The following is a 24,234-nucleotide window of genomic DNA, read 5'->3' as shown; positions in this document are numbered from 1 at the left end:
TTTACCACCTATCTTCCACTTCCATCAACTCTAGAAGCTTTTAAATTTAATTTATCAAAATCCGATATAATTTTCCTAAGCGACTTCGACCGATGACCAAGTTTTGATACTCGGTCCTTTGGCATGGCAGCACGGGTCGCTAACCATAAGGCTACCGTTGACATGAATGTGTTAAGGGAAAGCACGAACTGTATGGTAGCTCCCCACAAACATTAATTTATGTTTGCAACATGTGACCGCATGATATTTCAGTGACTGATGCTATTAAAATTTTAAATTTTCAAAATTTCAATTTATATCGAATTTTTTTTTTACTTGGCTGAGATTCGAACCTCGGTCCTTCGACATATCAGCCCGGGATGCTGACCATTAGACCACCGGTGATATGGAAGCCAAGGGGGAAACATGGGATGGTATAGTATGGCCCAGGTATACCCCCCTTCACTGTACCCTCTCCCATGGGTACGCGCCCCCCCCCCCGCTCGACCCCCTTTCTGGCCGGCTTGGGCTGCGCGTCAGCTCCGTAAAACTCAAAACTTTGAACGCGTTTTACGGGCACTTCCGCTCATTTGCACACCCTAAACCCTATATTAAAAATGATCAGCGTAAAAAGATCTATAACCCTGCGTTAATCGTTTTTCGATATCAGAAAACCTGTCTTGGTAGGGAAGAGCCAAAAGCAAAAGTTACGAGAACGTCCTGAACAAGATCAGTAAAAAACAGAAAGGCAGAATTAAAAAAAATGAAAAGGCAGAATTAATGAAACTGACTGAATGATTTTTTTTCTTTTCATTCTGCGTACGACCCGTTAGCCCTACGGGTTCTCTGGATTATTTCATAAATCACTTTAATTGAAGGAAAATGACTTGATTTGATTTGGGATACTAGTTGTTTTTGCGCCGCGATTTCTTTTCAATGGGACTGAAGTTAATAAAAAAAAATTATGAAACATTATCGTTCTAATAATTTCAGTGTTTTATACCAATTTTCTTTGTGATGTCCGTAACGCCTTATAGGAACGAAGTTGTTGCATGTCTTGCACACAAGTCCTTCTTCTTCCGATGAGGCTGCCTCACTTGCTAGACTCTCTCCAATAGGTACCAGAGCTATGAGCTTCCCTGACATTCTCTACAAAAAAAGCAATTTAGTTCGAAACAGTCGAAATTAGAAAAAAATCATAGTCTAATTGGGTCAGCATATAAGAAATCTCACCCGAATTTCTTGACCGGAGGAAATGGAATAGCCTTTGATTGCCAGTCTGTTGGAGGTCCCCGGTCCCTATTTGAACTGACATAGTAAGCTTGGACTTCACTAAGTCTAGCCCTCGCAAATATTGCGCGCACGTCAGCGCTGGATGCAGAGACAGGGAAGCGGACATCGTACTGATAGCCCAACTCACTGCTTTCAACCGTTTGTTTTCGGTTGAATTGGGCATCTCAAGCACATCTTTAAGTGAAAATAGAAACAGATCATTGATGGTGACATCTTGGTTGTCTGTGTGAATGAAGAAAAACGATTACAAAAACAATTTAAAAAATTCAGCCAGGAGATTGTGATTTTCTACCCGGTTCTACCTTTAGGTTCTTGTTTCATTTTTCCAAAAGAAAACTTCTTTCTAAGCTCATCTCCCACATTGGTTGATTTGGAGTGTGAGCTTCGACGTTGCTTCCTTTTCCGACGATGTGACGATGGGCCATCTTCGCTACCTTCGCTGCCATCACTGCTGCTTGTTGTGCTGTAGAGCGTTGGGCGGTCTCGATCGTGTTGTCTTCCTTTATTCTTCTTTAGTTTTCGTGTTTTTTCTTTTGAAAATCACTGTCCGTAGATGACAATGACGGAGTACGGCTTCCTAGACAAGTGGAATAACACGACTCGTGAATGTGGATAACAAGACGTTTATAAATGTAAAATTACTTTTTCTTTAATTAGTTTTTTTACTTGTTGATGGTTGTGTTTCCACGATCACTGCTGAAGCCGCATTTTAGAGTGGAATAGTTACGGAAGAAGCATCTTCAAAGGCCTTCAGTGCTGTCATAGATGGATCGATCATCACACGAGTGCTTCTCGATAAATATAAGAGATAGTCATCCGGATGATATCCATTGGATCATTATCTTCCACCCAAAAGGTTTTTCGCCAAATCAACCCCGGAGAATAAAAAGAAGAAGAAAAAGTTAGGGCGATTGTTCCGGTTATTATTCGGGCGCATACGTCGGGATTGGAATGGCACATGAACAAACGTCGAGGTTCGATCGGACCCGCACATTTATCGGCTGGTTCCCGGAAACGTACTACATTACATTCGAACGGTTTCGACATGTTCAGCCAAGCGCATCTGCAACTGAGACGTTGGAAAAATATAGTCGAACGCCAACATTTGAATGCTCTTCTCACGAAAAGAACTTGGTGGAGAGTCCAATCACTTCACATCTCACTTTTGGGACCAACGATGTGAAATCTGGTGATTTTTAAATTCAAGTTCCAGGGGTTAAGTCTTCCCGCCCACTCGAACAATGTCCTAAATAGCACAGCAAATGTGATTTTTAACATTGAGTATAGCGATAAGGTTGACAGTCTGCGTAGAGCGGGTTGGGATTGATGACTCCAGTATTATCAGGGTCGCCCACAGCTCCAATAAATCGGTGTGATCTTTTTAACCACTTAGCAAATTGAAAAGTAATTTCGTTGGCCGCCCACACGCGGAAAGAGCGGCGGCCAAACGGATAGACAATAAGTGTATAGCAGCACAATAAGGCTCGATAGAATTCCCATGACCGAAAATAACGATACTTTTTCCGCATTTCGCGCTAATAAATATCTGTGCTGTCTACTTGGAATCTTTGTGTTGGCGATTCCGGACTATTGAGTTTTCAGTTGTATTGGTGCCCTTTTACAGAGTGGAATCATTTGGCATCGAATCAAACGTTATCGTAAACCATTTTTAATCTTCTGGAAGCAATTGCTTTGCTTCCTGTGAATTATTTTGTTAAATAGAATAATGCCTAGCTGTAAAATTGATGGAATTATGAAATGACACAACTATAGGAAGACTGTTTTTCATTTTATAACGGACAACAATTTTGTTTATTTCTCATTTCCTCACAGCACACACACCTCGGCAAACACACACACGACAGTATATAGTTTCACCGAAAGAGTTCTAAATTCCACGAGGAAAATCAACAGTATATAGTGAAATGACGTCATGATAATAATTGATAAACGACCGTTTTCATTTTCATAGTAACAGGAAGAGAGAAAAGGGAGCTGTATAGGAGAGACAGAGAATCGAAAAAAAAAGAGTTAACCGAAGATATCAACTGTATATCAAGACATTTTGTTCCTCGCAATTTTTATATTTTGAATCAGAATAATTCGCTTCTATCGATTTCGGTGGGGAGCTCATTTTCAAATTTCCCGCCCAAATTCAAAAACAACCGAAAACTAAAATAAAAGTTTTAGTTGTTTTCGCGATCCAACAAATGTGTTCGCGACGCTTATTTCCAGCAAGTTTGGCAACGTCATTAAGACAAAGCCCTAATTTTACCCCTATGTTCCCGTCCTCCTTTTCTCTATTTTGTCATATATTGTTTCAATCTTTAAGCTGTCATGGTGTCGATCGGGCTGGCTGGCAGCCAGCTCTTTGGTCACTTTTCGACTCTTTTCGTCGGTGTATACAACCGAAATCCGTGTTAACTTTCCTAAAACTTCTCTTTCTTGTCGAGATGGCTGGCAACCATCTCTCCCAACCCCCCGTACATTCGTCAGTGTGCATAACTGAATCTCTCTTTTACTTGTGGCAAACCAGAATACAAATCGTTTTGTGTGTGTTCCTTTCGTTGTTGTTCCTTCGTTGTTGAGGACATGCGAACTCTTTTGCCGTGCATTTCTCTACAGAGATCCACTTGTTGCTGCAAGTCAGCAATTTCTAAAAGTTGATTGTTGCAAGCTTCGTCCTTTTTCGCGATTATTTCTTTTACGGATCTCCACTCGGCAACCAATCGGAGGAATTCCACGTCGGAATTGAGATTGTTGGGAAGTTCAATTTCAGTGATATGCCTGCATAATGGACATGGAATCCATCCAAAGGCAGCATTATGCAACTTCTATAAGAGAAACGTGATCGACATTTAGAAATTATGAAATACGCATAATAATAAACAATGAATAAAAAAATAAAAAAAAGAATACCGTGGCGCATCTCCCACAAACGCGATGACCGCAATGCAAAAATTTCGGAACTACATCGGGACTGAATGCCAAGCAAATTGGGAAGAAAAAATTTACTTCGATATCCATATTTTCATGCCGTTTCTTGTTCTCAGCCTTTATGAATGGGTTCTTGTCAACCCTTTTTTAGGCTTTCCATGTAACCATAGGTAATTGTGGGATGGGAAATGCGGATTCAATTGAATACGCCACCAAATAAAGAAAAGTGAGCCAAATTATGTTACTCTTCCTAATCTATTGCCTAACATTCCAGACATTATTTTAACGTTTCTCCATCTGTGAAATCAGTAGGATTTGGAAAACGCCCTTCTTGTTTTATTGTATTGGAGGGTGGGTGGGGGCGTTATATGTTATGTTATTAAACCTATATTTAACCTTATGTTTCTATCGGATGCCCTGTTTAATTTCCTCTTTAGTTTGGACTTATTGTTGAAGCAGTGATCATGGAGTTTTTTAGGGAAACCGTTGGGAACTTCATAGGTACAAAGTTATTTGCTTTTATCGATATTTATATTTCATTATTTTTATAGATCAGGGTTACACATTATCAGAAATAGCGGAAGAAATGCGTATTACTGTTCGATCCCTCAAGTATAAAATGTCCCAGTGCGGTGTTTCAGTCCGGTCGCGATATAGTTTGATCTCAACTGAAGATCTGGAATCTATTGTTAGACAAATATGCACGGAAAATGAACAACTTTCAGGCTTCAGTAAAAAGTAGATTAGGGTATTATGGGTTAAAAGTGCAGCGTACAAGAGTTCGAGCCGCTATAGCAGCGACTGTTGGGCAAATTATTCAACCCAGGAGAATTAGGCGCCAAGTTTATTATGTACGAGCTCCATTGGCCGTTATACATCTAGACGGGAATCATAAACTAATCCGGTAAGAAATGTAAATTGCTTATTTTAAAAAATTATCTGATTTCAATCATGTGTGTTGAAAGATAGAGATTCATCATACACGGAGCTGTGGATGGCTACTCGCGGCTTATATTCTTCATGACGGTATCAGACTACAACAGATCCCAAACTGTGCTGGATGGTTTTCTCACTGGAGTGAGAAAATATGGTCTACCATTTCGTGTGCGGTAACATCAATATAATATTTATTTTATATAATGAGCCCTACATAATATGGTTATCAATACAGTACTGATTTGGTGGAGAAAATGTGAAAGTGGCCCAATTTATGTTGACGCATCGCGGACTCAACCGAGGAAGTATCATGACAGGACGTTCGGTACACAATCAGAGGATTGAACGGTTGTGGGTGGATGTCTATAATGGGCTTGTTCACATTTTCCAATCCCTGTTTTTGTGAGTATTTTGCGTTACAGACGATTGGAACGTAAACACTTATTGGATCCTAACAGCGAAGAGGATCTGTTCTGTCTCCATCACATATTCCTTCCTGTAAGTCAACATATTTAGATGAGTTTGTAGGAAGTTGGAATAGACACGGTTTAAGGACCGTAACTGGAAATCTACCGCCGTCTAGATTGTTCATCCGAGGGTTGAGTCGTTTGCGTTTAAGGGCCGAACAAAGAAATCGCCAATACACCGAGCTGGACCAGGTTTGTTTTCCTCTTCAGGTCTTGTTTATTGAAGGCTCTACTTTTATTTACTTCAGGATATTGATTATATTGGAGACATGCCAGATGTCTTCGATATAGGAGAAGGTGATTTGAAACAGCTAAATGTTCCCCCTATCGAAGTGAATCTTCACAGAAACATTAAACGCAGACTGAAGCGGAAGTATGGCACGATCCTGTGCCGACTAAAAATTGCGAAAAGGAAGTATGTAAAGATGCGAAGAGAATTACGAGAACATCTTCATTATAACTGATCTAAAAGATGACAAGCGAACGAAGTTTGTCTAAAATAACGAGCAGACAATCATTCTTTTTCTTAAGAATTCTATTCAATAAAAATAACTGAATGACAATCGTTAGTAATTTTATTATGTATAAAATCACACTGGGATACACACTATAGGTTTGAAGAACATGTGCGATAAAGGTAAAACAAGAAAAAAACTTGGGCGCCGGAAGTAGAATTATTGCTGGAACACGACTCTGGTTTGTTCCTTCACTTGGCGTAGAAACGGTCTTTTTGATGTCACTTATAAAGGAGAGTGGCAATCCTTCCCAATCCTGTAATGAACGAAGTCGCCATATTGGCCACACTCTGGAAGAAATCCATGCCAATCATTTGCCAGCCTGTTGGTATTTCTTCAGAGCGCGACGCATATCGTCTTCGGCCCGATCCATCATCGCCGTATCTTTCATCGCGGTCTCGTTCAGATTGGCTACCATTTGTTGTTACGACGGAATGTTGATGTTGAGAATCTTTTCTCGATCCAGATTTTTCCTTAGGTTCATCTCTTGCTGGCTCTTTACGCTGGTACAGATTTTAAGTGCTTCCGTCGTCAAATTCATGATGTGCTTGAATTGGTAGACGACAGCTTTGGACACCAGGACGCTCTGAACGGCCGATTCCCGGATGCGACTTAATGGCGCCGGAAGGTAGTCCTGAACCACTTCTTTGCGGTTGCACCACAATTCGTCAGAGCCTGTAAAAAGTAATTTAAAAAAACAAACAAAAAATAATTAATTATTCCATAATTTCTCAATTTGTTTATCATTACCGTCTCTGCAATTGTATTTTTACGTCACAGAAGAGCAGTCACTAAGTGGCAGTTTCCCTATTGAGGACAACGTTTCCATCAGTAAGGGAACATAACGTGCCGCTAAATCTAAGTGAACTTCTGACAACTTTCCTGGCTCTCCAATGTGTTTACCATCATCCAGGGGCCCTGAATTGGAAATAGAATAATTCAATAAAAAGAGAATGAAAAAATTTTGAATTGTTTAACTCACTCCAAGATGTGCTGTAAATGTCCACTTCGTGCAGCTTGTAGTTAAGAGCTCTGGTTTCTTGGACGTCGAGGACGCGTTTCTTTGCCAACAGACAGACGCCACCGACACGAGCGTTGACAGTGACTCCGACACCGCAGAAATTGTTGTTTGCTTCGGCCACGATGATGGAAGCGCTAAGCGCTTTTGGTTCCCAAATCAACGCTGATATTCGGATCCTATTGGGAAAAAAGAATAATTTCTAATTAAATTAGCACTTTTTTAATTCGATGATTATCATACTCACATAATTACCTCTGATTTCTTGATTGGACGGATTGACGTTGTCATCAAGAATGGCGATGGCTACACCCCGACCGGTTAGCCCTTTTCACCAAACAGGTGTCACGTTCAAATGATGAGTGACTCCAGCGTTCTTTCCGTGCTGTTTTTCAATTCAAATTTTTCAATTCAAATAATTCATTACAACTAATATAATTTTGGTAATTATCATACCAAGTTCTACTGGAGTGGGTACTGAGGATCGTTTGTTTATGGCTGGTCCATTCCCTGCTTGATGGCAGTAATCCATTCCCAGATCCACAATGACATGGTCAGTCCATGGGAATTTGTATTGGGGTCTTCTTAAAAGAACCCAGAATGATACAGGTGCTCACATTCATGTCACATTCACCTGTCAATAAATGTCATTAGGTAATTAAGCTTTAACTGATGTATTGGGACTAATTGCAATTGCCGAAAAACAACAACCAGCACTTGCAAGATTGTAAAATTTTGAAAACTAACCATTCAAGTTTAAGTCATGGACTATTGAGTTGGAATTTCTCGATTGGGATCTGGTTCTTTGTAGTATGTAGCCCTCCGTGTTTCCGTTTACTCTTGAACTTTTAACTTGCCATCCACCAATGGAGGACTCATTTCTAATGGTACGAAATCAAAGTGATAAACTATTTTCGGAAAGTTCTGGAAGGTAACAGAAGCAGATTATCAACTTATTAATTCTTTTTTAACCAAATCATATAACAAAGACTTACCTCTTGTGAGAGTTTTCAGGGTTAATCAGGATTTAACGTAGATAAGTCCTTTATATAATTCCAATAAATATTACCTATTAAATAGGTAAAAGAACCACAATCAATTTGTGAGTTGAGCCCTCGGATTGTCAACAATGCAATTCGTCTGAATCACTATTGCAAATCAATTGTTAAGCTAACTATTGGATTGCAATCGATAGCTTAGAATTCCTCCCATAAGGAGGCGTAGAAATGAAAATTTCCGGACCGCTCGCTTGTTATAGTCTCCGCCTAGGCCCTGCCCCCCTCCGTCTTAGCTCGACACCTGAGCCCCCTTGCGGCTCATGTCGGCCCTACTTCTCTCCGGCCATGGGCCAGTCAGTCTTGCCTTAGTGTTCTGCCTGTACAGTACTCCCATCGCGTCGTTCAATACAGCTTGGTTAACTCGGAACTCAGTTTGTTCTTCGATCCTCGTAAGATCTTAACACCGCTAGAAGGCGGGGGCGATAGAGCACTAAATTTTGAGCATTTATTTTTGGAGAGCTCTAAATTAATGCTAACTGTGGAGCAGTTAATTTTTTTTTCCTACGGCGTTCCATAGGTATGAGAGTTTTTGACTATATGGATAAATGGCAGTAGTCTAAAATGGTTAATGTTCTTACAATAGAACTTCTTTATAGACAACATTTAAAGTAAACACTATTTTCTTTTCTTCTTCAGTGGCTGTCGGATGATTTCTGAGAAGCTTGCCTTGCTTCCCAGACTCAGCAATCTCGACTCGGACTCTTTTTTGGGAGGGAATACAAAAAATATTAGGATTATTGAACATTTCATGAAACTATTAATTTTAAAAATGTATAAGAAATGAAAATAAACCGTCTTTCGATGTAGCTCTGGAGATGGCCACATACAGCTGGCCATGACTGAAGACGGGTTCTGGAAGCAATATTCCGACCCGATCAAACGTTTGGCCCTCTGACTTTGTGATTGTTCCGGATCCCGCGCTACCCCAATAGCTAGCAGAGGCTTCATTTTCCCCTCCTCATCACGCAAGATGCGGGATCGGAGGCGAGGGAAGAAAGTCGAAATGGCGACAAAAGAATTCCCGGCTTTTTAGTGTCCTTTGAGTATTCCTGCCTAATGTACAGTCGCTATCGTTCTCGTCTTAGTGTCTGTCTTGATTGTCCGTCTTTCGTCAACGTGCAAATCGTCTTCATTTTCTATGTGCCGTTGAAGTGAATGTCTCTAACTTAAAGGTAACATTTAAATACAGTCGGGTAAAGCTCAAGCCTAAATTTTCAGTTTAATTCGCATACGTAACAATATGGTGCATCGACCGGGAAGTCATGAATCCCGTCGAGTTGATCTGAGTATCAGGGCCCAGTAACAATCGTATCTGACTGTATCGTCCACATCGTTCATGCCACACTACGAACAATTAGTGCCGGCATCGTTTTCTCGTGAACTGAATCCAGTCAAGTGTTTAAATTAAGTCGAAACTTAATCGGTCGTTTATTTCGTCTCCATGTGCTCGACTTTATGTACCTGTGAGTAATAGACGCCCTAAGCACCTGATTGTCGTAAAAAACTATTCATGCTCGTTCGTTCAATTACTGTGCCATTTAAACGAGTGTAAGTAGCGTGTCCCGTAAAATCGTGTCAAATAACGTGTGACAACCAAACGAAAGTCCCGCGTGGCAGCCAACGTGTCTTAAATAATTTGTGCAACTGTGCGTGAATTACGTCCGTAAGTGGACCATCGTTACCCCAAAATGGCCACACCATTTCCCCTCGAAACGATTGAGGAAGAGCTCGAAGAGGACGTACCAGAAGAGTGGCAGACGACAGCAGATCCAGCCGTCATCTGGCATCGTCGTATCACCGCGAAATCGGCCCACACGAAGTCACTCAACAAGGCGCTCCTCGCCATCCAAGCCGGGGAAGACGTGGAAAAGGTTAAATTGCTCCTAGCCATAATGGTACGTGAATACGAAGCTCTCAAGGAAATTCACGTACGCTATATCGAACTAGCAAAGCTCAACCAAGAAGACGGAGATAAAGAATTCAAATGGGCGAACGAGGTCACCGAAAAACAGAGAAAGGCTCTCGAAGATGTTCAGAAATACCTCAACCTGCATCTACCCAAGCCCGAAGGCTCCGTCCGTAGCAGCGCCTCAAGCAGATCGTCAACACGTGAAAAACTGCAGGAAGCAGAGCGACTGCAGAAAGAGACCGAGCTGAAAATTCAACAACAGAGAGCGGAAGCCACGGAACGAGCCGCAGAGGAGGAACGCATGCAGCAGCTCGAAACCGCCAGAAAGGCGGAAGAAATCCGTATCGAGGCAGCTCGTCAGGATCGGCAGCTGCAGATGGAGCTGGAAAAGCAACGCCTTGCTAGCGACCTATTGCGTCAACAGCTGGCCGACGAAAACGCCGTAGACGGCGACGAAACGGGAAAGACCGCAGATCAAGGATCATTCAGCATTTGGGACGATTTTCCTCCCGCCCCGCAAATTCCTGGCGGGCCGACACCGACCAGCAGGTCGCTGTCCGGCAAAAACGGGCCGGCTTGGCCTCAGCAGAGGTCCAGCACGCCGCTCCCACCGCTCAATGTGAACACGCCACCTTTCGTGCCAAATACGTTTTATAGTCAAGCTCGAAGGAAACAAGATGGTTTCGGTGCAGCAGTCCCGCAAACCTTCCAGTCGGCGTTGCCACAAATTCCAACTAGTGGCCAAACATTCAAGCAGTCGTCTTCGTTCCAGCAGCAGCCATCTTCGTTTCAGCAGCAGTCGTTCCAGCAGCAGCCATCTTCGTTCCAGCAGCAGCCGTCTTCGTTCCAGCAGCAACCATCTTCGTTCCAGCAGCAGCCGTCTTTGTTCCAGCAACAGCCATCTTCGTTCCAGCAGCAGCCATCTTCTTTCCAGCAGCAGCCGTTCACGTCCCAGACGAATGTCGCGCCTCAACCGGCCGTGTATGTCCCAGACGCGTGGATCTTCACCGTCGATCGACACGACTCGCCGCCGACATCTCGTCCGTCATCTAGACCACCGAAAGCTGAGCCGCCGAAATTTGATGGAAATCCGAGGAACTGGCCGATGTTTATTCAGTCGTTCAAGGTACAAATCCATGACACCTGCTTCAGCGACGCGGAGCGCCAACACCACCTCCGCACGAGCCTAACTACTGAGATCCAGAATAATCTCGGTGAAGCGCTGCTCAATCCCGGGCTCTACCCATTTGCTCTGACGGAGCTGCATCGAAAGTTCGGAAACCCGAGAATCGTTTCGACCGCCTGCTCCTCCGCGCTCTTAAAACTTCCCTCCTTCAAAGACAGTGATTACGAGTCTCTAAAATCGTTCTCGTCGACGCTTCATTCAGTTGTAGCAACCTTGCAGTTAGGTGGCTATGGACTCGAACTTCACAGCAGCACCACTCTGGCCCAATTAGTCGGAAAACTCCCGCCGATTCTACGCAGCAAGTGGGCCGAAGTGAGCTACCGAATTCAAGGTCGTTTGCCGACGATACTCGACCTGGATGGCTGGCTCGATGACGTCGCGATGGCGGAATATTTCGTCCGTGTTGGCGTCAACCCCGCCGCCCAGTTTCCAGCCAGCAATCACCCAAAACCGAACAACGACAAGCAGAGAAAACCGATCGCAACACCAATGGTATTTTCCACCACGGTAAAAATAGCGTCATGCCCGCATTGTGCTGGCGCCCATCGACTTCATCTCTGCGACAAATTCAAAGCCTTAAATGCAAATCAACGAATAGAAGTGGTAAAAGAAAAAAGATGTTGTTACCGCTGTCTAGACGACCGCCATCTTAGTTCCGAGTGTTCAAAGGAAAGTGAGTGCGGAATTGAAGAATGCAAGCGTCTTCATCACCCTCTCCTCCATGGCGCCCCGAGGATGTACCCGAAGACGCCGCGACCAAGCACGACGCCATCTCTCTCCCCAACAAATCCATTTAACGGCTCCGTATCCTTCAGTTACGAAGACGAAACAACCTTGCTGCCCATCGTTCAATTACGTGTTGAAGCAAACGGAAGGTCTTGGATCGGATATGGATTGCTGGATCCCGGAAGTCAAGTCTCCATGATCACGAACGCGCTGGCAGACGAGCTGGGATTGAAAGGCGAAAAAATAGCAACGAGAATCGGAACGTACCACGGCCGCGACCCACTTGCAAACGCGACAAAGGTATCATTCAAAATCTCGTCCATCGACAAAGACAGCTCATTCGAAATCCCAACCTGCTACTCCGTGCCTGTGTTAAAAATCAGAAACGAAGTCGTTGATGTGAAAAAATTGGTGAAAGACTGGCCGCATTTATCTGGATTGAAGGCCCCGCCCCAAATGCCAGTCGACGTTAATGTGCTGATTGGATCGTGTGATATGGCGCCGCAAGAAGTTCTTGAAATTAAGAAGGATCCGCTGAACGAGCGAGCCCCGCGCGGTCTACGTACAGCATTCGGTTGGTGCATTGCCGGCCCGATTTCATCCGTCGCCAACACACAGCTGAAATGCAACTCTCTCTCATTGACTCCGTCAGCAGACGAAGATCTTGCCAACGCAATCAACCGCTTTTTACTCCTCGAGACCTACGAAGCAAAGGCAGATGCGAAGGCGCCAGTTGGCAAAGAAGAGTTGCGAGCCATCAAGATATTGAACGAGACGACCAGATTCCTGGGCGACCGGTATGAATCGGGACTTCTCTGGAAAAATGAAGACCCGAATCTCCCCGACAACAGTGAGTCCGTTTTGGCCCGTTTCTTCAAACTGGAGCGGCGGCTCATCGCAGACGAGAATTTGTGCAAGCGATATTCCGCCGCAATCAACGAGTACATCAGTCTTGGCCACGCGAGAAAACTTTCAGCTGAGGAGGCGAAGATACGACCAGCTGGTCGTACTTGGTTTATCCCCCACCACCCGGTGATAAATCCGAAAAAACCGGAGAAGTGCCGCCCAGTTTTTGATGCATCCGCGTTCTACAAAGGAGCATCGCTGAATTCTGTATTGCTGAAAGGCCCGGATTTGCTGACCAATTTGATTGGTGTATTGCTCCGTTTTCGACAACATCTGGTGGCGCTGAGCGCCGATATCGTCAAAATGTTTCACCAGGTAAAGGTCCGACCACAAGACGGGCCGGCACTTCGGTTTTATTACCGTAATCCAGGTGCGCAAGAGCCCCCTTCCGTGTATCAAATGGACGTCCAACCGTTTAGAGCGATTTGTTCACCAACAATCTGCGCCCATGTCCTTCGCCAAGCTGCTGAAGACGGTGGAGATGACGGGCCCGAAGTCACAAAACAAATCGTCGATCATTTCTACGTGGACAACTGGTTGACATCATTCCCGACCGCTGATGAAGCGTTGCAGTATGCAAAAAAGGTGACCAACGTGCTGCGGAGAGGTGGATTTGAGCTCGCTCAATGGGGATCTTCAAGCTCGACAGTTTTAATGTCGCTTCCGGGCCAGCCCGTGTCATCCATCGACTTGGCTCTACAAGGTTTGCCGGTCGAACGTACTCTTGGTTTATCGCTGGATTACGGCAGCGACTCATTTGTGATCAGTGCCTGCATCAAAACGGACGGTGCGACAAAAAGGGAGATTCTACGAGAAACGGCAAGTGTCTACGATCCATTTGGTTTCCTGTCGCCCGTTGTGCTCCACGCAAAACTCATCCTGCAAGCTGTATGCAGAAAATCCGTCAGCTGGGACGAGCCATTGGATCCAACAACGGTGGAAGAATGGAGAAAGTGGGCTACTTCTCTTTCAGATCTGAATCCACTTTTTATTCCGCGCTGTTTCAACCCGGAGTCGGCGCGATCAAGAGGAGTTGGACTCCATGTATTTGCGGATGCTTCCGAGTCCGCGTTTGGGGCCATCGCGTATCTCCGCTTCGATCATCCGGAAGGAGTTAAGATGGCCTTCATCATGGCAAAAACAAGAGTGGCGCCGGTCAAATACGTCTCGATTCCGCGTCTCGAATTATGCGCCGCCCTTCTAGCCGCCCGTCTCGCAGCATCCATCAAGGTCGAAATCCGCCAAAAAATCGACCAAATAACTTTCTGGTCGGATTCGACCACTGTCCTAAGATGGATTAATTCCTCCCACTACCGTTTTCATATTTATGTTGGAAACAGAATCGGAGAGATCCTGGAACTCTCCGACGCTCATCAATGGCGCTACGTCCCTACCGCCCAAAATCCAGCCGACGATGTCAGCCGTGGTATCGCAGCCGCTGAATTTTCAACCAATCATCGATTCTACAAAGGACCGTCCTTCCTCTATAACCCACCCGAGAGCTGGCCGTCCTTCCCGGATTTGAAAAATGGAATCAACGAGGCGGATGATCCTGAAATCCGCTGTACGAGATGGGTCGGCGCAACGCTCCGAGTACACGATGCCATCGACGATCTGACCATCAACACGTCTCGTTATCCGTTCCTGATTGGCGTCGTCGGATTCGTCAAGCGATTTATCAGCAACGCCCGAAAAGACAAATCTCACCGCAAATTCGACAAATTATCAGAGACGGAGATTGTCCTTGCCGAATCTGAATTATTCCGGCGCGCTCAACACTCTGCCTTCCCCGACGACTTCGAAAATTTAAAGGACGGAAAAGGATTGGAGGCGAGTTCCAGCCTCATCACTTTATCGCCCTTCATTGACCAGATCGGAGTTCTACGCGTAGGCGGTAGGATAGAAAATGCGCCAGTGCCGCCCGAAACCCGCCACCCAATTATTCTTCCGGCCCACGCCAGAGTAACGGAGCTGCTGATCTACAGTCAACATCTCGAGTTCGCCCACTCTACCCCGGAAAGAACTTTCCATGAAGTTCGCAAACTGTACTGGATCCAAGGCGGAAGAAAAACGGTGAGAAGAATTCTCAACAAGTGCTTCAAATGCAAGCGACTCAACGCCAAAGCCTTGTGCCCGATGATGTCTGCTCTTCCCGGTTACCGCCTGAAGCCTTTCTACCCCGCCTTCACACACACCGGAGTGGATTTTTTCGGCCCGTTCAATGTCATCATTTTTCGCCGCAAGGTTAAACGCTGGGTCTGTTTGTTCACGTGCATGTCTTCCAGGGCCGTACATTTGGAAATGGCTTATGCGCTCGACACCTCATCATTCATCAACTGCATCAGCCGCTTCGAAGACCGACGCACGACCCCCACGCATTATCACAGTGATAACGGCACCAACTTTGTCGGAGCCGTTCGTGAGTTTTCGGAGTGTCTCCAGCGGATGGATCAGCTAGCTGTACTCGACGGAGTGAAAAGAAGAAACGTGACCTGGAGCTTCAACCCCCCCGCAGCGCCACACTTCGGTGGAGCCTGGGAACGGCTCGTCCAGTCGTCAAAACGCGCTCTTCAATTCATCTTAAACGAGCAAACGCTGACGGACGACATTCTTTCAACTGCGCTCGTCCAAGTGGAAAAGCTCCTGAACGGCCGTCCTCTCACTTATGTGAGCGTCAATCCGGCGGATCCCGAACCAATCACGCCGAATCATCTTCTTCTCGGCCATGAAAACCCCTACATTCCATTCGACCTTTTCGACGCCAGCGATATGACGACCAAACGCAAATATCGTACCGCCCAGTACCTCACCGATTGTTTTTGGAGACGCTGGATGAGGGAATATTTGCCCGGCCTTGCTGAACGAAAAAAGTGGCTGTACGGTCAAAAAAACCTCAACATCGGCGACATCGTTATCGTCATTGAGCCCGATACACCCCGTGGGAAATGGCCCATCGCTCGAGTTGTCGAGGTCTTCACCGGTCCAGACGGAGTCGTCAGATCTGCAATCGTCCGCCTCCGGTCGTCCACCAACACCACCGAACTACACCGTCCAGCTGTGAAGCTCTGCCTGCTGGAGTCGTGGGATACGGAGGATGCGTCCGCTTTCGAACGCAGGGCCGGCGATGTTCCGGATCCCGCGCTACCCCAATAGCTAGCAGAGGCTTCATTTTCCCCTCCTCATCACGCAAGATGCGGGATCGGAGGCGAGGGAAGAAAGTCGAAATGGCGACAAAAGAATTCCCGGCTTTTTAGTGTCCTTTGAGTATTCCTGCCTAATGTACAGTCGCTATCGTTCTCGTCTTAGTGTCTGTCTTGATTGTCCGTCTTTCGTCAACGTGCAAATCGTCTTCATTTTCTATGTGCCGTTGAAGTGAATGTCTCTAACTTAAAGGTAACATTTAAATACAGTCGGGTAAAGCTCAAGCCTAAATTTTCAGTTTAATTCGCATACGTAACAGTGATGGTTATCGCAAACGCCAACAAAACGAGAAACTGGAGCCTCTTGAGGATGACGGGAAGATCCGAATCAGTTGGGGACATCATCATCCGCGGGATGTAGACGATGTGCCCCTGTTTTTTCCAGCAACAATTTCTGCAACGATCAGATTTTCTCTGAGCACCCTGATGATGAGACGGGTTCCATTGCAAAGTCCCTGACGCGAATCGATATTCTTAAGAAGAATGATGACGGCTCCCACTTTCATTTTCAACAAATGGGTGGGAATTTCGGAGACGTCGAAGGAGTTGAGAACTTTGGTTGGGTAATTTGAAATTTCTTCAGGGTCGTCAGAGTCGATGGTATCGATGCTTCTGTACTCATGAAGCGTACCGGGCATGTCTTTGATGATCTGATTGTTGATTCGTAAGCAATCACCGTTCTTTGGACAAAGAATAGCGCGACTGCATATTTGTTGAGTTACGACGGGATCTAACAGCTGGATCGCCAAAGACGTGCTCGACTAAACTCCGGTTATAATTGAAAAATTCTTTAGGAATTTCATTTATATCGGGGATGTTCAGTTTTGGATACGTCGGTAGAACCCCGTTTCCAAACTGAATGAGCCAATCGGCGTAGTCTTGACTGCCGGCCACGGTACGCATATTTTGAGTCAGACGAAGTTGGTGAAACTGAGGCCAAGTGTCGTTGTTTCGGATAGTGACTTCCAGCACTGTCACCCTGTTTCCGTGTTGGACGACCGATAAACATTGACGAAAATGGCCACGAAGAAGGAGCACTTTACCATCGTGAGTAAGGTTGTTCTTGTGCATTTTTTGGAAGAGGAAATTGAAAGCACTATGATAAGGGTGTGATTTGTTATCATGGTGGCTTCGTCAGAAATGATGAGAACTGCACTTCTTATCAAATGGGAGAGGAAGCTACCATCTTCGATTTTCTATCTGGTCGCTTCAGTAATTGGAGGGTAAATCTTGAATTGGGAATAATACGTTGTGCCGTCAATCAACAACGTAGAAGCGATGCCGGTAGACGCGACGGCGATCACTGTCTTTTCTTGTCCCTGCAGTACGGTGATGAGAGTGTTGTACAGGAACGTCTTCCCCGTTCCTTCAGGGCCATCCAAGAAAAACTAATGCGGAATTTCATTTTCAGTATCGTTGATGACAGCCATGACTTGATCGAAGGCAGCCCGTTTACCTTCGTTCAACTGACTAACCATCAATTCACCCAATCTTCTCTTCTCTCTCACAGTAATTTCAGCATTTTCTTCGAATTGAGCCACGATAAGACGATGAATAAGCTGAAAATCAGGCAATTAGAGATTTTCCATCGTTTGATTGTTGAGAAGTAGCTTGTCTTGAATAAATTTCAAGTCAAGTTTTTTGCTTTTTCGGCGTCGTGACCATTGCGAATAAAATCTTCCCTTAGCTGAGGTAAAGATCGTTCAAAGAGATAAAGAGCATCCGTAGGATTGCAAAACAAACAAATGTCAACAAAAAGCTGTCGCAATCGTTCTGGAATTTCAAAGGCGGCCGCATCGTCCATTGTCCTCTCCCAAACGCTGTCATCTTCCAACAAATTTAAGGCAGCGGCGGCTGCTTTAAACGTCGGTGAAACAACACCGTTGACTGTTCGAAGATTTTCAAAACTGGTCGGTCCTTTGACGTTAATGAGGAGCAAGCGCAGGCAGAATCGCTCAATTTGACGGACGCCCACCGTGTACAATCGGACAATGATTTTGAGATTTTGAACTCGTCGCTTCCAGTAATTACGGCCACAAACCTTGACGAAAGCAAAATGGTTGAAAATCTCTCGGTAGAAATACTGCCTCGCTTCTTCATTATCCCGGTTCAAGATGAAAAAAGCAGTTAAAGTCGTTTCTTTCAAAGCGGCGTTGGCGACTGCTTGTTCCTCGTTGCCCGGTTGGAAAAAGTCGGACTGTTGCAATTAAAGATGTACGGCAAGTCGGGAGATGACATGGGAACGATTGCTGAGGGCAAAATTATTGATTCTCCAGGCGGCTTCTGGTGCGCTGACGTAACGCGTGTCCAAAAAAGTAGATTTTTCGTCCCACACGAATTTCGGCTCATCTTCATCAAGTTGCTGATGCGTTCCCTTTTTCGTCTCAATGTTTCCGTTGTCATTCATGGCCTTTGTAAACGTGCTTAAAGATATATTTGACACTGGTGAGTGAACCGCAGGATTCGAGGTTTATGTGACAGTCATATTTCAGCAGCAACCAAGGGTTATAAGGCACAACCCATCTGTTTTCTACTTCATAGACGACATTCCCTCTTTTCAACGGATGTTAACTCCAGTGTCTCTTCTTCTATAAGTCGGATAGCCGTTGTCGTTGATGATGGTTCCTGCGATGAAATCTTTCGGAATCTTTTTGGTGCACCCTTCAACATCCATGCAAGAAGACTTTTTGTTGATGGCTCCACACGGGCCGTGGATCATGTGAGCCATAACAGCGGCGTAAAGTATTGGATAGAGGGACTTGTCGGGAATTTCCGCACTTATGGTCTTGTCCATATCTTCTGGAGATAAAGGGGCATCTGTCTTATCGATCCAGATCAGCATCTGGCAATGAGGAAGACCGAGTTTTTGAAATTCCATGACTTCGATATGAGCTGTGGCGAAACCCAAAATTGCTTTTTCTCAATGTCGTCGACCAACTCTTTTTTCTTCAAGTGGAAGACTCGTGCGACCATATCGGGACGATCAGAAGCTGTCTGATAGTTCGTAATATTTGCCGTAATTTCTCTCCACTTGAAATTGCAAGTAAACGTTAAAAAAAAGTTGGTTTTCCAAATTTGGCAACAATTGCCATCGCGTCTTGGTAATTTTGCTTCGTGACTCGAGGACTGCCAATGAAGGACGAAGGGAGAATGTAGATCGAGCCAACTTCCACATTTTCTCTCTCCGCTCGATTGTTGATATAATCCATCAGACCGATGTACTGCAAACAGGCAGCTCTGCCTGGTGTTCTCGGAGGTATTTGATGCGATTCCCCTTGGTCTTGACGTAAGAATCGACAAAATATTGCTGAGTGAGGGCACTACCGGCCAAAACGATATTGAAATCACCGCGGACTGACATGACCGAACTGTAGAACTCGGCTTGCGTCACTCTTGAGCGTGGGCCTCTGTTCCTGTTCGAATGTTGATCATCGTTATCGTCTGCTTCAGCTGGTTCCGGTTCTACATTTCGCTCATTTTCAATCTCAGAATTGCCATCTGCTGCGGCGAATTCTTCACGAATTAACACTCTGGGGTTGGGCCACAGGGATCAATCTGCTCCTCTTCATCCTCTTCAACAATCATTGCCATTGCTGCTGCTTCATCTCTTTCCCTCCGACTGGTGGTGTTATAATTCATGTGAGCATGCCAACCATCTTCCCCGTTGGGGAATATAGCAGAGGATAACACATCGGATCACACATGGGCTTTTGTGTGTCAATCTCGATGAATCGTCTGCCTTTGACGGGAATATAGAGATGGCCACGAATACCTCTGTTTGATGGTGGAGCTCCATCAGAGCTTTTGAATACTACTGCTATCTCGTGGACCGTCGGGCAGTTGTAGCGCCGCTGGTCGACATCTCTTCTATCACAAGTGATGATCATGACGACAGTGTAGTGAGGAAGATTTGCGGCCTGGCGTTGAACGTATTCTTCTTCAAGAACTTGGCGCATCATCTTGTAAACCAAGGCGAACGGATTCTTCTCTCGAAGCATAGCGTCCAATTCTTCCATCAATATTCTACAACAACCCGACATTGCCTGGATATTTGCCCTATAATCAGTGACCGGCGCCGAGTCCAAAAAATACAGATCTGTATATCTGGGATTTGGAGTTGGACCAAGCTGAGTGATTTGATGGTAAATCTGTCCATGAACTCGATAGCAGTAGGAGCCTCGGTTTGGTGGTGGAGAAATATTGGCTCCAAGCGAAGCAAAAGCGTGAGCACTGTTGTAGTTTCGAATTTGCTTCATAAAATTGCTTGGACTTTGGATGCTGATTTTGCAAGAGACTGGCCAAGGGTTGCGGACATGGCTTTGGTGGTGGAATAATCACTTTTCCCTTTCCGCAGCATCGCTATCCAACTTTTTATCTTTTGGCATCTCTTTTTCAAAGTGTTTGGCGTCACACTCAGCACAAATCTTAGTCAAATCTCTAATGTCAAGCAAATGAACTCGATCCTCTACAACAATGTCTTTGCAAGTTATCCGATGCGTTCGCGGATTTCCAGCACGGATGCGATCAAGGTGCATCTCCCGAAGAAAAGCTTCTACTCTGGGAGCTGGGCGCCAAAAAAATGGCAATGGTTTAGAAGAAGGTTTGATGCTAAAATATGGTTAGGGGGGGGGGGGGGGTATGACACACACGAAAAGCCACGTCTGTCGACTGGCGGCCGGGCGGTTCAAGCGTGACGCGATCCCGAAGTCGGCGGGAAAGGTAAAAAAATACACTTTGTTTAGCAAGCCCAAATTTTCACTAGGAAGCAAGCTAACATTATGTTGATCAATAATCCCGCAAGACAGACGTCGAATTGCGGGACTATAATATCAACAGACCATCTTAAAAATTAAAAAAAAGGTAAATTTTTACACTTTGTTTAGAAAATACAATTTTTACATTAAAAAATAGATCAACATTTCATTTATAATAATCCCGGTAGACAGACGTCGATATCTGAGCCCTTGGGGGCAACAGACGTCGGTGTGTAACGGTTTTTCACGAACTTTCACTTGTTATTTGATACCGGCAACGCTGTTTCGGATACCGGCAATGCTGTATCCAAGGCGCTTATTTTTAAATAACTGGCGTTTCTTGGGGAAGATAATGACTAGGAATTCATTTAAACTGGTTATTTAACACTTATAAATCAATTTAGTAATTGGATTATATGTTTTATTAATAATTAGCTGCTAAGGCAGCATACAGACGATATGGTGGCAGCTTTTTTAACGTCCAACGACGGACCGATCCTCTATCCTCACTCCGTCGACCGAAATGATCTCCCATTTTTGTTTTCTCTCTCGTCACACGCGTACACACGAGAATTTCGAAAAAGAATTTTTCCCTCAGTCCGGCATCGCCAATTCCCGTCAGTTTGGCATCGCCAGAGTGTCTCTTGTAAATAGTCAATTTATCATCATATCCCAAACGAAACAATTATTTAACTTAATCATCCCTCATTTATTTCTCGCTCTCTTTATCTACTCTGTGTGTGTGTGTGTAGCTGTGGCTGTGTCAGCAAGTGTAAGTGTGATTGTGTGTCGAGTGAATTTCCATAATCAATTGCTGTCGTGGGTTCTAGGGTTCTAAAGCGACTAGGTTCTGAGGTTTACGTTTGCAGTTTATTTTTCTTTCACGCCGGAATTTTTGGTTTGTGTTCTGAACGGCGGAAGCGAAGAAAGACAAAAGGCCAGCTGATGCCGTGGAACAGATGCGCATTGGTCAGGGAGGACAGTTGGGATGCTGCTGCCCCATGCAACAACCCTCATTCTTAAGTTCTGGCGGTTGCTGGACTTGTCTAGCCCCACATCCGGCAACATCCAAGAGACGACGACTAACATAGCTTCAACGACTATAGCTGTACTTCAACGACGACATCAGGAGCTATAGCAGGAGCAGCTATAGCTGTGTGAACCTGCTCATTGTGTGAGCTCTTCTTTATTTTTCCAGCTCGTCGCGTCGAGAGTTTGGCTGCTGCTGGCCAGCGGGACAGAACGAAATGACGTGTCGTTCGGCTTCCTATATGCTCCGCGGCCGTCTTCTCTCTCTCAACTCACGACTATAGTACTTGTATATCTCTCAGGACTGTCAAACGTGAGACTGGCTCCTTCCTTCTGCTGATGTAAGGAGCGCTCCATTTATAGACACAAGATCCTTACGACACCCAAATCCAGGGCTCCGTTTGAGATGCTTCTTCTTATATTTATTTGATTATATAAGTTGGCCCGTCTGCTGTTTTCGCAAGTGTGTAGCTACTACGGTGTACAATAAGGCCAGCCAGCCAAGAATAATATTACATTTATCTGGAGCGGAATGGATAATAGCATCAAACAATTCAGCACATAGCCCATCCGATGCTGCTGCAGATGGACCTTGAATAAGAAATAAGTGAAAGGTAATATAACGGCCGTCCAGCTGATATTTATTCGGAGAGAAAGTTACGGCCCGGCTACATTTTTTGAATCTATTCATCATCACAATATAATCCTCGACTTTCGGCTGTGTGGCCGCTCACGTAGCCTTGTATACACGCCCAGCAGCACCACACAGACATAGAAGCGACTGGCATCAGCGCAACTCGACAAGACCACAGGGACTGCGCTGCTGGCCAAATATCTATACAGTACAAGAAGGACCCAAAAGGCCAGCCAAAATACCTTCCACCGCCACCAGCATCGAGCCTTTACTAAATGTTTACATTATGTTGACTGATGCTGGACTGGCTATACAAAAGTTTAGAGTTGACGGTCGTGATCACTTATATATTTGCACTTTGTTATATAATACTAGAGACTTGAGCCCCGGTAAAATGCATCCAGGACATGACGGACAAGTGCTGAATTGCCCAGTCATTTAAATTATTTGGCTGATTGGATTTGGAGCTTAATAGAAAATAGGACATAATGAAAATATAACGACTATAGCTAGACGCTATAGCTCCTGATGTAGTCCTCCTCCTCTTTCCTATTTTGCGAGCTTTGAGAATTCAGACAGACGGCCAAAATGAGCTCGGCCATAATATTACAGTAACATAGCAGAGAACCGGTCGGGATATATACTGAAAAGGAAAAAAAAAAAGAGGTTTCCCTTATAATCTTTAGATATTTATCCCCAGCGACTATGTGGACGTCGCGTATTTTTCCTTTTTTTCAATGAAGATGGTCGTTGTTGTTGCTGCCATTATGTAGACGTACTGGAGAACTTAGACTAGGAATCTGAGCGGCAGCAACTTTCACCAGCATCAGTCACGACGACGATGGCGATCAATTTTTTATTTCCCGCGTATTGAAATAGGGACGTCATTGTGAATTTGTGAGGGTCGACTGGTACTGTCACTAATTATGTATCGATAAGATTCTCTCCCCATAAAAAGAATTTATAATAAAGATCAGATCATTTCGGTCGACGGAGTGAGGATAGAGGATCGGTCCGTCGTTGGACGTTAAAAAAGCTGCCACCATATCGTCTGTATGCTGCCTTAGCAGCTAATTATTAATAAAACATATAATCCAATTACTAAATTGATTTATAAGTGTTAAATAACCAGTTTAAATGAATTCCTAGTCATTATCTTCCCCAAGAAACGCCAGTTATTTAAAAATAAGCGCCTTGGATACAGCATTGCCGGTATCCGAAACAGCGTTGCCGGTATCAAATAACAAGTGAAAGTTCGTGAAAAACCGTTACACACCGACGTCTGTTGCCCCCAAGGGCTCAGATATCGACGTCTGTCTACCGGGATTATTATAAATGAAATGTTGATCTATTTTTTAATGTAAAAATTGTATTTTCTAAACAAAGTGTAAAAATTTACCTTTTTTTTAATTTTTAAGATGGTCTGTTGATATTATAGTCCCGCAATTCGACGTCTGTCTTGCGGGATTATTGATCAACATAATGTTAGCTTGCTTCCTAGTGAAAATTTGGGCTTGCTAAACAAAGTGTATTTTTTTACCTTTCCCGCCGACTTCGGGATCGCGTCACGCTTGAACCGCCCGGCCGCCAGTCGACAGACGTGGCTTTTCGTGTGTGTCATACCCCCCCCTAACCATATTTTAGCATCAAACCTTCTTCTAAACCATTGCCATTTTTTTGGCGCCCA

General features: G+C 44.7%; 3 protein-coding genes and 1 long non-coding RNA gene across 4 annotated transcripts; 1 reads left to right on the top strand and 3 right to left on the bottom strand.

Annotated features, from left to right (window-relative positions):
* Positions 1-7,547: 7,547 nt before the first annotated feature.
* Positions 7,548-8,221, bottom strand: LOC124204968. The gene is made up of 3 exons (XR_006879170.1): positions 8,141-8,221; positions 7,893-8,069; positions 7,548-7,779 (listed from the first exon to the last, which is right to left on the bottom strand). It is a non-coding gene; the product is annotated as an uncharacterized LOC124204968 (long non-coding RNA).
* A 1,670-nt stretch (positions 8,222-9,891) lies between these two features.
* LOC124203506 lies at positions 9,892-16,334 on the top strand. Its single transcript, XM_046600181.1, has one exon. It carries the CDS (start codon positions 9,892-9,894, stop codon positions 16,081-16,083), a length of 6,192 nt encoding a protein of 2,063 aa, XP_046456137.1. The 3' UTR covers positions 16,084-16,334.
* Positions 16,335-16,474: 140 nt separating this feature from the next.
* On the bottom strand, positions 16,475-17,201 carry LOC124203505. Its single transcript, XM_046600180.1, has 2 exons — positions 16,866-17,201; positions 16,475-16,810 (listed from the first exon to the last, which is right to left on the bottom strand). Exons 1-2 carry the CDS (start codon positions 17,199-17,201, stop codon positions 16,475-16,477), a joined length of 672 nt encoding a protein of 223 aa, XP_046456136.1.
* Positions 17,202-17,757: 556 nt separating this feature from the next.
* Positions 17,758-18,537, bottom strand: LOC124203504. The gene is made up of 2 exons (XM_046600179.1): positions 18,427-18,537; positions 17,758-18,327 (listed from the first exon to the last, which is right to left on the bottom strand). Exons 1-2 carry the CDS (start codon positions 18,535-18,537, stop codon positions 17,758-17,760), a joined length of 681 nt encoding a protein of 226 aa, XP_046456135.1.
* Positions 18,538-24,234: the final 5,697 nt, after the last annotated feature.

The sequence above is a fragment of the Daphnia pulex genome, chromosome 10 (genome assembly GCF_021134715.1).
Source record: "Daphnia pulex isolate KAP4 chromosome 10, ASM2113471v1".
NCBI classification, from domain to species: domain Eukaryota; kingdom Metazoa; phylum Arthropoda; class Branchiopoda; order Diplostraca; family Daphniidae; genus Daphnia; species Daphnia pulex.
The sequence above is the reverse complement of the archived record's forward strand: the minus strand, read 5'-3'. Positions and strand labels throughout refer to the sequence as shown.